General features: G+C 32.7%; 1 protein-coding gene across 2 annotated transcripts in view; it reads left to right on the forward strand.

Annotated features, from left to right (window-relative positions):
• Nucleotides 1-1,470: 1,470 nt before the first annotated feature.
• The window catches only part of LOC127735564 (endothelin-converting enzyme homolog), a 57,562-nt gene continuing 42,471 nt past the window's right edge, over nucleotides 1,471-16,561 (forward strand). The window contains exon 1 of one of the 2 annotated variants that reach the window (XM_052245799.1): nucleotides 1,471-1,638. In XM_052245799.1, the coding sequence (XP_052101759.1) occupies nucleotides 1,604-1,638 (35 nt within the window). In that variant the 5' untranslated portion in view covers nucleotides 1,471-1,603. Of the gene's footprint in view, nucleotides 1,639-2,232; nucleotides 2,640-16,561 lie in introns of those variants that run through there. The other variant, XM_052245798.1, reaches the window with a different exon arrangement.

Consider the following 16,561-nt stretch of genomic DNA (forward strand, 5'->3'; position numbering starts at 1 on the left):
ATAGAATAGGGATTTGAACCGGGGAATGTGCCAAAGACACAACAACCTGACCAAAAAGCAGAAAACAGCCCAAAGCTACCAATGGGTCTGCAACACAGCGAGAAAATCCCGCATCCGGAAGCGGGCTTCAGCTAGCCTCTAAACAATAATGTGTACTAGTTCATCGAAATAGACGCCACACTTAACTCCGAAACATACAAATGAACCAAAAGTAAAAAATCCATCTAGACTATCAAAGGCTACATGTTCCTTACTTGGGACAGGCGCAAAAATGCGGCGGGGTTAAACATGTTTTGTGAGACCTCAACACCCCCCCCCCCCCCTCTAGCCAATGTGGAATAAACAAACACACAATAAAACTCATGTTTAACCCCGTCACATTCTTTATGTGCTTGTCCCTATGTCAGTAATACAGTTGTTTTCTTTATTTGCCGTTTGCCATAATTGTTTTGATATATAATGATTGTTGTTGTATAAAAGAGCCCATTGGTTTTCTATTTAACATTTTCTTCGTAGTCTCATAGATATCTTTTAGGGGTTAATATATAGTATTCGGCAATTATCATGTGTAGTTACAATATGTGAAGCTCTATTTCATTCCTGGTATAAAAAAGCTGTTAAAGAATTAAACATAAAGTATCATAGACCTGCCATCAAGACCAAATTCTCTGAATACAGATGTAATATATGATTTAAAACAACTTACGGGGTTCCTTACATGTATACATATACGTGACGGGGTTAAACTAGTTTTATAGATACCAAAACTTCCCTATATTTTTGAAAGGAAATATCCAGAAAAAGATGGAGAAAAAAGAATATTGTGTATCAATTAATTACACAAAATCATAACACTCACATGAAAAGGCAGAAGCAAAGGACCAGCGTTTGTATCTATGTTCTTCGTTTCGAAGTCACAGTTTTGAATACAAACGAAATTCAATGCTTAGTTAGTAAACGCTTAATGTTATTAATTGAATCAAAGAAAACCTCTTTCATGACAAATTTTCATTGTTTGAAAAAAGGAAAACTCTGTACAATGCTGTCCATTTTCTGATTGTTCTATTAATACGGGTCTTCACGATTCTGTATCGTAATCTTACAAAGTAACGCTGACCCGAACCATTTTCAATATTCCTTAAGTGATTTGGACAAATACTTCTTTGTGCAGCAAACTTATCGTTCATATAGCTTTACACAAAACTTAGCAGTCTGAAGGATTTTGTATTGGAAAAAAATATTTCGAATGCTTGTGCAAGAAAAGGATATTAATCCTACTTTAGGTAAGAAAATATTGTCTATTTTTTTTGTGTGTACAATAATTGGTTCATTAAGTACAGTAAGACTTGTAAAAATTGTACAAACATATACATGTATATGTATTTTAAATGTCTCGCGGCGCTTTGATAAGAAAAGATTAATATAAAATAGAGTTAAATTGTTTGAGATATATATAATACGTGACAAAGACCCCGGATGACGAATTTGGTAATGTTTACAGGATGTTTACACACGTAATACCTGGCTGACATTGAAAGGCTTTTTTGAAAGAAATATTTAGTGAACTTTTCGTCATTCTCTATAAAACAAATCTTCACCTACAATGCCGGCGAGACAAAAACAAGATTCGATCGAAATGTAAGTTTTGTTCTTTGCTTTAATCACTGTTACCTGTGATAATTATCAATTAGGGCACTACAGGTGAAATACGTATATCCCAATGAAATCAACACCGATAAATATAGTAACGTAAACAAAATGGAATCTCCAGTATTTATTCGTTTTATTGAGCGATCTATTCTCTTCAAATGCATTATAAAGATATTAATAAAAAAAAGAGAACTTCAATCGCTTGACTTGTCAAATGAAATTGAACTAAAAGCTACTCCTCACATCTTTTAAAATCTGCATTGTTATAATGGTAAATTGCTTTGGTTTTAATTTGCAAAATGGAAAGTTGTTAGATATCAAGGACTGATGAATCAAAAGTATTTGATTTTTACGCCTAATATTGCATGTTGTCATGAATTATATATTAACCACCTATCTCCCCATGGCATTATAGCACAGTTTTATATAATAGATTTAGGTATCAATTTCCATTATCGATCATCCAGGTCGTCTATTTCAAGAAATTAAAACTGTTGGTAAAATAAACATAATTTCTCAACTTGAATGCATATTGTCAACAATGCCAGAAACATATGTTAATAAATGAATTTTCCCGATACATGGGGAATTTATAACGATGCAATCGTTTTCATTGGATGTTCGATTTCACTGTTACGGATTGCAAAGTTACAAAGTATATAATATTTACAGAACCCGATGAGAAATTTGAAAAATGGAAAGCAATATTTTCATATGTTATTATTTAAACAAATGACTGCAGTTTGGTGATGGACATACAAGTGAAACTTTTTTTAACTTTGATTAGTTGCCGCGTGACACCTTCATAATACATGTTGCTTAGAGTATAGTATATACAGTTCTATTTGAAGAACTTGTTTTAAACTTTTTCCCCAACATGTGACATGGAATTCAGAAATTTATTAATCGAACATGACAAATTACGGAACAGAATCTCCGTGTCTTCTGGGCGTACCTGAGGTCAAATTTGTCAAGCCTGGTAAAAACAGGTAGGTTAAAAAATGTCGTCAAGGACACGTAATATTACTCAATCTTTAATTGTTATCAATTAAATTCTTTCTTGAAGCAGAATATAACAGGACGATTATTAAACAAACAATCTTTTTGAAAATTAGATTATAAATGTGGATCACAAATTGTCATTTCATTAGATTAACAAAACATGTCAAATATTCATTTATGATCCATACTTTTTACAAATCCATGAGATTTCAAATAATTATTTTCATCGAATATAAAATTGTTGTTTTTTAAATAATTTGTGTGTCATAATTGAGAAAGCAATTGGCACTTTATATAATAAAGTTAATTGCTTAGTATGTATACAAAAATTACCAATGATACCACACTGGCAGGTTTATAACTTTCTACGCCAGACGCGCAATTCGTCTACAAGAGACTCAGTTTGACCATATTTTGATTGTTTAAAAAAATTGTCAGAGCCAGTTTGATTGTTTAAAAACAATAGTCAGAGCCAGTACCTGCGGTATAAACACCCGGATACGTGAGGATCAATATGGAATGCTTGTTTTGTCACATGTATAAATTATGGTTTTTTATTGTATTACCATGATCTGACATAGCCATTACTTGCGGAATTTTTAAAGTGTTTTTTGTTAGTTTCTTCTTGTTGGGAAATAAACTTCGAACTTCTTATTCCGCACTATATATGTCGGTTACAAGTTCTTTATGTTGTTAAATTTCATATATAAAGAGCTTTCTCAGTCCAGACAACTCCTAAACTGCTCACTTTGGCTTTCTATGTTTTCCTATTATTACAAGTGCTAGTTCGATCACACTGAATGAAATATGGTATTTATCAACATCCACTATTAAAAGAAAGTTAAGGATAAGAGTCAATTGTGTAATTCCAGCAGATACGAGAGTGAGTCCGCGTTTTTCTTATAAAATTCATTTCATGTTGTTGAATTGTTACAAAGAGGAACACTCCTAAAGAAATAACGTGTTCATTATTTTAAAAGTGTTTAGGGAGCTACCACTTGATATTTTTTGCAAAGTTGCTCATCCTGCCTTTTTTTACTTAAAACTCCTGTCCTGTCTTTTTTCAAATTTCATCCTAGCCCCCCACCCCATAAAAATCAAATGGTAGCTCCCTTCGATTGAACAAATATGAAATAATTGTACCACATGTCTGAATCTTCAAAGCAGGTTCTTTGGTTTCTTCTATTCTCCCCCTCCCCCTTTTCCGCCCATTTCTTTTCAAGAGAAATAACCTTAGCCAAACGCTCGTTTTGCAGTTAATTAGGATACAACCTACAGAAAATATTTAAAATAAATGACTACTCTTGTAAGGATCAACCGGAAGTAACGAAGTTTATCTTTATTTGAAAAGTGGGAGGAGCTTCATATTTGTTGTTGCTTTGGAATTTTATCAATTAAAAAAAGGGTTATGCATTGTTTCAAAAGGCAACTTGTTTGATTCTTAAGAGCATCTCGGAGCAACAAGAATAGTTCTGAAATTAATGTGTCGATCTAAACTCAATTATGTCATAACTAAAAAATACAAGTATAATGAAATCAGGAAATACAGTAGTTTGTGTATTTATGTAAAAAAAAAATCTCATATTATAATACACGATATGATTCACTCAAAATTGTCAAAATAATTGAGGGAAAAAAAAACAGTCCGAACGCCTTAGGCTTGACTGTACAGGACAACTAAATGTAGCGTAGACATACATACATTCCTGTGACATCATGCAAGCTTCACGGTACTTTTGGACTTATGAATCTTCAGTAATTACTAGTGTTACAAACATGGTTTCATTTGTTATACTACTTTTAAAATTGCTATTTTAGAATTATAGATAAATTATGTAAACTATGTTAGTTGAATGACCAGTCAAAAAGAAAGTTAAGTACAACCTGTAAGTTGAATGACCAGTCAAAAAGAAAGTTCAGTACAAACATTAAATCGTCTTCACTTTAATTATTTTCCGATATTGAAATGTACGGACATTTTTCTTGTACGTAACAGTCTACACGGAAAATGCTTCATCTCTTTGAAGACTGAACTTTGTATAACATTGCTCGTACATAGCACGTGAAATAAACAACACATATTAAAGCAATCGTCGTGAAAACAAAATATTTGCAAATTATCATTTCATCAATTCTAAAACTAATGTTCAATGGCCTGTTAGGGAGCTACCATTTGATTTTTATGGGGGGGGGCTAGCATGAAAAATTTTGTCCTGCCTATTTATTTTTCCCTCTATTCTGTCCTGCCTTTTTATTTTTCACTCTATTCGGTCCTGCCTTTTTTTTTAGTTTATCCTGACATTTTTTTTTTACATAAATTGTCATCCTGCCTTTTTTTTTTGCAAATAATCTCATCCTGCCTTTTTTTTTACTCAAAACTCCTGTCCTGCCTATTTTTTTCAAATTTCATCCTAGCCCCCCCATAAAAATCAAATGGTAGCTCCCTTAAGACATTTATCGAAAAGATAAAAAAAAAAGAAGAGATACGTGTCTGTTGGAGTTCAGCCCTTATGTAAAAAAAGCTTAACATTATTTGATGTAAGCACATGTTCTGTATAAATACATGCACACACAGACATTATTTGATGCAAGTACATGTTCTGTATAAATACATGCACACACAAACATTATTTGATGTAAGTACATGTTCTGTATAAATACATGCACACACAAACATTATTTGATGTAAGTACATACATGCACACACAGACATTATTTGATGTAAGTACATGTTCTGTATACAAACATGCACACACAGACATTATTTGATGTAAGCACATGTTCTGTATACATACATGCACACACAGACATTATTTGATGTAAGCACATGTTCTGTATAAATACATGGACACACAAACATTATTTGATGTAAGTACATGTTCTGTATACAAACATGCACACACAGACATTATTTGATGTAAGTACGTGTTCTGTATACATACATGCACACACAGACATTATTTGATGTAAGTACATACATGCACACACAGACATTATTTGATGTAAGTACATGTTCTGTATACATACATGCACACACAGACATTATTTGATGTAAGTACGTGTTCTATATACATACATGCACACACAGACATTATTTGATGTTAGTACGTGTTCTGTATACATACATGCACACACAGACATTATTTGATGTAAGCACATGTTCTGTATAAATACATGGACACACAAACATTATTTGATGTAAGTACATGTTCTGTATACAAACATGCACACACAGACATTATTTGATGTAAGTACGTGTTCTGTATACATACATGCACACACAGACATTATTTGATGTAAGTACATGTTCTGTATACAAACATGCACACACAGACATTATTTGATGTAAGTACATGTTCTGTATACATACATGGACACACAAACATTATTTGATGTAAGCACATGTTCTGTATAAATACATGCACACACAGACATTATTTGATGTAAGTACATGTTCTGTATACATACATGCACACACAGACATTATTTGATGTAAGCACATGTTCTGTATAAATACATGCACACACAAACATTATTTGATGTAAGTACATGTTCTGTATACAAACATGCATATACAGGAAAACATTGAACTGATTTCTGTTTGATAGGAAATTTCTTTCAGATGTAATTAAAAACTACACAGAAAATAAATAACTATTCATGTTAGAAGCATCCGTATGAAGCAAAGTTTTTCCTTGTTTGACCTGTTGAGGGGCCGTTATCACTTGTTATTTGAAATTTTATCAATTTAAATCTTGTGCTTAGCGTTGTCTCAAATAGAACTAGTCTTGTTCGATTTGTAAAAGGATCTCACTGTATTTGGAGAAAAATATGGAACCTATTGAATTAATGATTTTAAATGGCAAAGTCACGTATTGTACTTGTACAATGTAGTAGCCACTATCCCTTCCTCTGATACTCGTTAACGGAACTTGTCACCATGTTCCACTATAGTGCAATATTTATTAGCCACACTCCCGTCCTCTGATACTCGTTAATGGGACTTGTCACCATGTTCCACTAGTACAATAATTTAGTAGCCACTATCCTGTCCTCTGATACTCGTTAATAGGACTTGTCACCATGTTCCACTAGTACAATAATTTAGTAGCCACAATCCCGTCCTCTGATACTCGTTAATGGGACTTGTCACCATGTTCCACTAGTACAATAATTTAGTAGCCACTATCCCGTCCTCTGATACTCGTTAATGGGATTTGTCACAATGTTGTACTTGTACAATGTAGTAGCCACTATCCCGTCCTTTGATACTCGTTAACAGAACTTGTCACCGTGTTCCAAGAGTGCAAAAATTTAGTAGCCACAATCCCGTCCTCTGATACTCGTTAATGGGATTTGCCACAATGTTGTACTTGTACAATGTAGTAGCCACTATCTCGTCCTTTGATACTCGTTAACAGAACTTGTCACCGTGTTCCACCAGTGCAATAATTTAGTAGCCACAATCCCGTCCTCTGATACTCGTTAACGGAACTTGTCACCATGTTACACTAGTGCAATAATTTAGTAGCCGTAATCCTGTCCTCTGTTACTCGTTAATGGGAGTTGTCACCATGTTGTACTTGTACCATGTTGTAGCCACTGTCCGGTCCTCTGACGCGTTTGACTGGCGAAAAAGCATTAGGTTAGCCTTCAGCTAGGGAAACCAGGGAGTAAACTGCGTTGTGTTATTGTTGTTTGTGATGCTCAACTCAAGTTTTCTAGTAGTGTTTTGTGTAAATTGTTAGTTTATCTTTTTTTGGTTTTAGCTTACAGTGTTAGCTGTCTTTCTTCAACTTCAGTTTTTAATAGAAAAATAATTCTAATTAATTATTGATCGTATGAAAGATTGATTGATGGAATGTAGAGCTGATAAGATTTACGTATATTTTTTTCAGATTAAAAAAAAATAACATTACTTGTAAAGTATCAGGATTGAGCAGATGGTAACTATTTTGTGATGACGGCAGAGGTTTTTTTGGTCTCTGTCTTCGATTTATTTGACTCAGGGCGATTTGGAGCTTATACTATATATTTTAGACATTCGTCCTTTGTTCTATTTGTTCTGTTGTGCTTAAGATATATTTCTATTGTGTAAGTCGTGCTGTTGGGTTGCTGTTTAATTGACATCTTTTGTTCAAAACATACTAAAATGATATGATAAATATTCAAACTATTACTGTGTATCTGTATATATGATATTCATCATTAAGCTATAGTACGCTTTTTATAGCTTCTCCCATGAGCTCCAAAAGCCATTAATATTTTACCTTCATTTATCAACACGTTCTGCAATACTTGATTATTTCCAGAATTAAAAAAAAATGTACGTATTTTATCACCGTAACAGAACTACGCATTGCTTCTACATACATCTATTTTTTTTTTAAGTCTACTTTCTTGGAGATATTTACTTCATGTATTAGATGGTGTGTACAAGTTATGTACAAACTGTAATTTGTACAGACTTTTTGTACAGTTTAATATTATTGACACCCACCTACTGTTACCGGGTGATATCAGTCTATCTTTGATTATAAATCATACATATAAGCAACTTCATGTTTTATCTCAATTTTTTACTCAGCACTTTAACCCGACATTAGGAGGTGTCCACTTTGGCGTAAAGCTTCACATGAGGACACCAGATTAAGCAAGATTCTTTTTATAGTTATATGCTTATTCCTGATTGTAATTTTCCAAAATATCTTTGAATGTCCTTACGTATCTTTAAATACGTGTTAGGTATACGATTGTAACATGTATAGTCATGCAAATGAGTGACCAACCGGTGTCTTGTCTTTTCTTTTGCATCACGGACGAAATTCTGGCTGTTTAACGTCCAGAGGCAATTATTCTATATATGTTCATCGATCAGAACGAGGACATGTTGATGTGTTATAAATATGAACCCTGCTTTGCACAAGACCAAGATTACGAGTAGGATTGTTATCGTGCTAGTTTCAAAGGTAAAAGTCCAAATGTCTCACTACACACACACATTATTAATTCGGAAACCAAACTAGTCTTTGTTCTTATTCCAAAATACCGGGTGCTTATTAGCGGAGAAGCAGCAAATGACATCTTCTATATTTGAGGCGACCACGCTTTTACGAGTCAACAGTCGATTTTGTTTGTGTGCTCTATCTTGCTTTTTGTTTACATTGGTTCTAGACAGAGTACCCATTCAATGTTTATAAATGCTTGAAACTATCTCATATTTCTTTACAATTTATCAAATTTAAAATGTTAACACATTGATCATAACTACAGTTTTTGAGAGGTTAGGAAAAATTTGAGTACTAGTATAAATCGTTGATTTGAATAGTAAGAATATATTTCAAATTGAATCAAAACTTCCATCGAGAGTACATTTCAACTACAAAATAGGTTACTTAAGCAACTGATGCCTTTCAAAATAAAATTTTACAAATTAAAAAGTTAAATTTGCAATATGTTATAGTGGAAATGGTCATACCTCTGTTTTGAAGATTCGTCTTATCGTTTATGTGTTTATGTTTTAAGCAGAGTAACGTTGCCGGTTTTATCATTATTATTATTATTATTTAAAAAAATACATAAACTTTTCAAGAAGTATTGTTTAGCCATTAGACTGTTACATAGTTACACTTATTGTATTAATAGATCAAATTACTGCATATTTCATTTCTCAATTGAATACCATCACGTAGGATCTCTTATTGGAATTATAATTCAATAAACAAAAATCTGCAATGCACAAACAGACAGTCTAACAATTAAAACGCCGCTGTTAAACATTTCAAAACGCATACAACTTTTCATCATTAACATATTTTGATAGTTAGAATTATCCAGTATGCGTATTTTTTCAAAAGTAGAAAATTAATAACTGCATGCAAGCAGGTAGTTCGGGGTGATGAATTGCAGGTGTAAATTTCACGCATGAAATTTACATTGCATCAACTAAATGAGTTGCATAAATTGATTACTTTTATAGGTTTAATCAATACAGTGACTGTTTCATTGTTTATCGAGTTTTTTTTAATTTACTCAAATTCTAACAACGGACAAATGAACGACATGTACTACACGAAATCCTAGGAAAGAAAAATCTATATTACAATCAATAATGGTGTCATACAATTTCGTACTAATTAATATTACATAAATTTTACATTAAATGCATTTTTTAAATCCGTAATAACCGCCAAGTCTCCCGTTTAAATAAATATCACAGTTTTAATAATACTGTAGAGCGACTTTAATCAGTCAATCAAATTGTTCTAACTTGTGTAATTTGCTTTGCGAGATAAATTGGTTCCAAGGAGACAATTTGAACAATTTATCCATGTATATTTAATTTAACTCAATCTCTAAATTTTAAAGTGCTCTACTAACTGGTGTTTTAATTAAAATTGGCCGATAAATTTCCTTTAGAAACTAGAGCGCATTCAGTCATTATTGGTTTTAACTCGCATATTTTTTTCTAGATATGCATGTTGAATAAAGAAGGATAATAAACACCATATACCGGTGCTTTGTTTCTAAGATTTTTATGCTAGTTGTTTTTCTGTGCATCGTACCGATCAATTAAGTGTTATGTTGTGCAAAGGGGTTGAGTTCCCACAAACATGTTTAACACGACCACATTTTTTATACTCGTGTCCGAAATCATGAGCCCTGTAATTCAGTGAATTTTGTTGGTTCATGTCTGTCATTTTTGTTGCTTTTGTATGTTGTATTGTTATAAATTATGCCGTTAGTTTTCTCGTTTGATTTTTTCACATTTTTCGCTCACCTGTCCCAAAGCAAAGGGCAAAGTGAGCTTTTCTCATCACTTGGCGTCCGTCCGTCGTCATCCGTTAATTTTTACAAAATTCTTCTCCTCTAAAACTACTATGCCAAATTTATTTAAACTTTGCCACAATCATCATTTGGGTTTCTAGTTTAAAAAATGTGTGTGATAATCCTTTTCTGCCAACCAACATGGCCACCATGGCTAAAAATAGAACATAGGGTTAAAATGCAAGTTTTGTCTATTATCTTGATAACTGCCATAGATAGCGAAAACCTGACAGGCGTAAAAATGTTCAAGAATGTTGAGATCTACCCATTATCTTTTAATTCAGAACTGTCAGACGACTTCTTGTATGAATTATTGCCCTTAAATTACGATTTTTCCCAATTTCTTGTATGTTTGCCCAATATCTTATAAACTATAATAGATAGAGAGAAACTTTTATAATAAAAATGATTAGCAAGACAAGATTTACAATTCAGTGATATGGAGGAAAACGTCTGACCACTCCTTATTAGAGTGTTTGCCCTTCAATGACGATGTTTACTCATTTTTTGCGTTTTACCTTATATCTTAAAAATTACAACAGATAGATAAAAACTTAAATAGGCATGAATGATCAGCAAGACAAGATCCACACATAAGTCAAATAGCTTAAAACGCCAGTCGACTCCTTATTGAAGCAATTGCTCTTTAATGATGATTTTTTATCCATTTTTAGTGCTTTTGTCTATTATCTTGAAACCCATAATAAATCATAATTCGACACTTTAAATAGCAAAAATTATGAGCAAGACAGGATCTTCAAACAAGTCAACAAGGCCGAAATCGTCAGTCAACTTGGAGTTCTTGCTCTTTAATGACGATATTTACCACTTTTTGGCGTTTTTGCCTATTATCTTGAAAACTAAGAATGATAGACAGTTTAAGTAGCAAAGATGATCAACAAAACAAGATCCACAATTAAGTAAAGTTTTGCCGAATTCAATAGTAGTCACTTTATCAGAGTGATTGCCCTTAAAAGACGATTTTGTTTGCCCTTTTTTGTGTTTTGGGCAAAAACTAAAGAAGATAAAGAAAAACTGTAAACAGAAAAAATGGTCAGCAATACAAGATCAACAAAAAAGATATTTTTGTCATGAATTCCATTCTAGTCCACAATGTCGGAGAGTGCCCAGAGCCTCTAGTTCGTATCGGGGCCTTAGTTGTATAGCTGACTAAACGGTACGAGATTTCTCCTTGTTGAAGACCGTACGATGACCTATATGAATGCGTATATCCATTAGCAATCGTACCACATCTACTTATTCCTATTTAAATATAATTTATATAGTCTTGAAGCACCTTTTTCTGATGCTGACCTATTAAACAGTAAAAATTCAGTCCACTACCAAATCTATCCCCTTTTTAGAGTTGTTGTTCAAAATATCCCGGTCTTCCCACTTAACAGATATTCCAAATTGATTATTTGTTCTTATTCTGAATATGCATGAAATATATACGTCTAGACGTTAAATAAATAACAATCTTTTTACAAATTAACCAGTACTAAGGGTCAAAACAGCAAGTTATTTTCAGTACAATATATCGAAAAAAAGATGCTTAGTTGTTGCGTAGCCATTTAAACCCAACCAAGTCAGTTCAAATGAGGCAAAGAAAAGTGTTTCAATTTAAAAAAAACAAACTGAACACTTACAAACTAAACACAAACAAACTGAACACTAACTCACTGAACACTAACAAATTGAACACTACAGGTATAATGCATAATAAGAACGAGAAATTTGTAAATATATCATTATGTATACTCTGGCAAGGTAATTCCGTCAAGTTCTTTTTTGTTGTATCGTGATTTTGATCGTGATTAAGGTTTTACGGTCGGGAACACGCATCTTCTCCCGTATGGCAGGTGCTGGACGTACATTTTTTTCTTATTTTTAACTGCTATTCCTTATCTTTTCTGTGGGCCACTACGAGAACCCTACTATTCCTAAAAATCCTTGACCCGCCCCTATAATAACACTTTGAAATTGTATTGAGATTTTTTTGTATATTTGTTGTACATGTAGTTTCAATCTAAATCCTTCCGTAATGGTAAAATTAAAATAGAACTTATTTCCTTTAATACTCCAGTGTGCTAAACTATGTTATTAAGTTAATGAAACGTTATCCTGGTGGCATATAAATACTACATTAATCTGTTGTACGTTTAAAATTGCTAAACAAAAAATATATTATTTATAAAACACTTTTCAATATAATGGATTCTGAATAATGTCACAATATTGATTTGATTTCTATTTTAGTTAATGGAGCCATTCTTGTAAATATCTAACGTGACAAATATATCATGCACATACTGAACGAACAAAAAGACTAAGCTGACGTTTCGTGTACGATTAGACCCATCAGCATTCGGAGTTAAAACCTTTTTGTTCAGTTACCAATAAGTAGAAAAGTACACAGCTAATGCATTAACCTGATTTTTTAAAACGAAGTATTCTACCGAACGAAATAAAGCTTTTTGTCAAAATCTTGGTGTTTTACGAATAGAAACTGGGTCATGCTAAGCTTTGCTTGTCATGTTTATTAATAAGTAAATAAGGTCATCAATGTTCATGCAGTAAGAATCATTTATTATCATTTGGTATAAATATAAATAGAACGGTGGCCTATAATTGCTTGCTACCACTTTATTTTAACTCCGGTGTTGTCTCATTGCATGGCAATCATACTACATGTCTGGGCGATGCTTACGTTTCAAATTATTGTTCATTTAATTTTTGTATCGTCAGAATTGTTGAACAAAATACGCGTATATGTATTTGTAATCTGCCTTTAAGTAAATGTAATAGTTAAAAGTCATTTTGTTTCCAATGAGTAATTTCCGGTACTCATGTACACTCTTGATTTATGAACATATCATGATGTCTACACGAAGATTTTATCCTTGCACCAATAGCTTTGACTTTTCCGTACAATGATGGTCTAATTCTGTTGTACATATTTATATATAAAAATAAGGAGATGTGGTATGAATGCCAATGAGACAAATATCCACCAAAGTTCAAATAAAATGGATGTAAGCAAAGATAAGCAACCGTACAGCCTTCAACAATGAGAAAAACCCATACCGTATAATCGGCTATAAAAGTCCCCGACATAAAAAAAAAACGAAACAATTCAATTGAGAAAACTAACGGCCTAATTTATTACAATACAATTTTCGAAAAACAAATATGACAGACATGAACCAACGACAACCAATGAAATACAGGCTCCTGACTTGGGACATGCACATATAGAAAGTGGCGGGGTAAATATAAAAAAGAAGATGTGGTATGATTGCCAATGAGACAACCCTCTACAAGAGACTTAATGACACAGAAATTAACAGCTATAGGTCACCGTATGGCCTTCAACAATGAGCAAAGCCCATACCGCATAGTCAGCTATAAAAGGCCCCGAAATAAACATGGTTGAAGGCGCCACCCCTACCCCTAACCGTGGACAGTGGTGTAAAAGAACGACACAATAACAAACTATGTAAAACAATAGACGAAAAACAAATATGAGTAACAGCAAAAAACGACAATCACTCAACTTCAGGCTCCTGACTTGGAACAGGCACATACAGAATATGGCGGGCTAAATAAGTTTACATGCTTTTTTGTTAGCCGAAAAAGTCATACGTTGCTTTCAACAGCATAGTGCTGATGGCTCGACAAGAAACTTAATATAGTTGTCAATTACATATTTTTTTTATATTATCAGCCTTGTAATATACATTGTCAAAGTTAATGTAATGTTTCACTTTCTCCGCAAAAAATATTTTACTAAACTCTGGCTATAACCGACGTATCCCATCCTCTAACAACGATTAGAAGGTGTTATAATTACATAACATGTATGTTTCATTAGAATTCGTAATTTTGATGGGCTGACAACAATCGAGAGGCACTCTAATATTATATAAATAACACATAGCTGAGAGGGTGATAGACTAAGAGCGGATTGTTACCCCGAGAAAACATTGTCAACTGAGGCGAAGCCAAGGTTGACAATGTCTTTTCGAGGGGGAAAAATCTGCTCTATCACCCTCTCAGATATGTGTTATTTAATTTATTATATTGAATGTTCTGTTATTACTGTCTATTAAATTTCAAATTCAAAGTAATAAACTATGACGTCTTGTACATAACAACTTAATAAAGCGCACACTTGATCAAGCGTCTCGGTGACAAGGGTAATAGAGTATTTACCATAGGATAGAGTAAATTGTCTCCCTCGTATTAACCAATCAAAATCTGGCATTTTGACATGAAGAATAATAACATATTTTATTTCCGTACAAAATACAATAGCTATGACTGCACGTGCTATCCGTGTCAATGTTAAAATAGTGCCTTAAAAGATCTTTAAATAACTCTTATTTCTTAGTTGTAGCATAAAAATGTAATGCGCGCACATTTTTAGTATGAAGCTTCATACAAAATGTGCTTCGGTCAACGCTTTTACAACCCAATGAAATAATTAAAAGAAACATTCAATTCTTAAATATTTAATACACAAATTTCGTAACCGATCAATATCATAAACTCGAAATTTTTTGAAGCTGTATAACCTATAAGCCTCATGCACAGAATGGTTTCATACCACATCTCCTTATTTTATATTGACTCGCGTCCAGACCATTTCAAAACATGGCAAAAGGTAATCTGTCTATCGAATATGTTAGTGGTTACCACATACGGGAACTCCATGTGTTATAATAAGCAATAAAATCGCGCATTAATGGAATGAACTGAAGTCTCTATAAACATAATCAAAGAAAGAAAAAATGCTTAAGAGGCACAAGGACAGTTTTTTTTTAATTTATTTTGTTCAAAGAATATGTAATTGTATTTTGATCGTTAAATCATAACGAATGCAGAAAAACGCGGGTATGGTCTTTTTTTCTCAAACAATAGACTTGCCTATTTTCCACTTATATAAGCACACAGCTTTTGCAACCATGAGGAAAGACTGATCGGTAATGAATCAGACATTTGTGTCCGACAATGAAAACTGGTCCTTTTATCAAAGCAGGGAATATTCATATGAGGTATCAAGCATCAATTCATCGTCATCATCTTCATTGCTGTGTAACATAGTTTTTTAATGTGCTAGTGTAGCTATTATTGCAGGAATAAATTTGATGTATACATAAATATGACTTGGTAAAATTGCGAAGATAAAAACCCAATAAGTTATATTTATTTGTCATTACCTCTCCATTTATGTAATTGCTTACATAATGCAGCAATATCATGGTATTAAAACATTTTGATAGAAGGCTCACCAGTGTTATCAACAATGCAAACAAATTGCCCTAAATCTCTTTCATAAAAGTTGAGGAAGATTAATGTTTGCCTTGTTGATTGATGTTCGATAACCTTTTTGTACCCCGCTCTCTTTCGTAGCAAAAGCCATTACCATTTTAAGATAGAAGAACCGTACTAACATACACATCCTTGACAGAATGACGATTTTATAATCCTTCATTTTGTATACGTAATCAATATAAATGATGCTCATTTTATGGCTCACTCATACATCTAAATTAAACAAATTATAGATAGGTCTGATCGAAAGTCTGTAAAAATTGTTTAGTATCAAAATAATGATGGCATCCTTCAATGTGTAATTATCTGAAAAATATCATTGATCATACAATAAATGAAAAAAGTTAGTACGATTGGGAACTTCTGTACAATTTTATAGCTATTGACTAGGAGCTTAAAGTAATGAGAGTTTGGATTATCTTGAGGAATATATCGACAATAAAGTGTCTATATTAAAAGTTGCCTTTGCAATTATTACGGAAGATAGTTATCTAGTGAAGTCTTGTGTAGCTTTGGATTGATATGGGAATATGGTAACCGGAAATGGATGCTCTAAATGGCATGTATACGTGTACTATTTGCACTTTTATATTTTCTAAACTTTGATAGTTACATAAATTGCATTCTTAATATTGTTTTTATTGATTACGTAAATGATTAAGCATATGTTTCATTTCTTATCATTTTCATTGCATTACTTTATTATTTAATCTTTTCGGAATTTCTCATCATGTATTTGACGTGT

This window comes from Mytilus californianus, unplaced genomic scaffold, assembly GCF_021869535.1.
Source record: "Mytilus californianus isolate M0D057914Y unplaced genomic scaffold, xbMytCali1.0.p SCAF_3, whole genome shotgun sequence".
In the NCBI taxonomy this organism is placed as follows: Eukaryota; Metazoa; Mollusca; class Bivalvia; order Mytilida; family Mytilidae; genus Mytilus; species Mytilus californianus.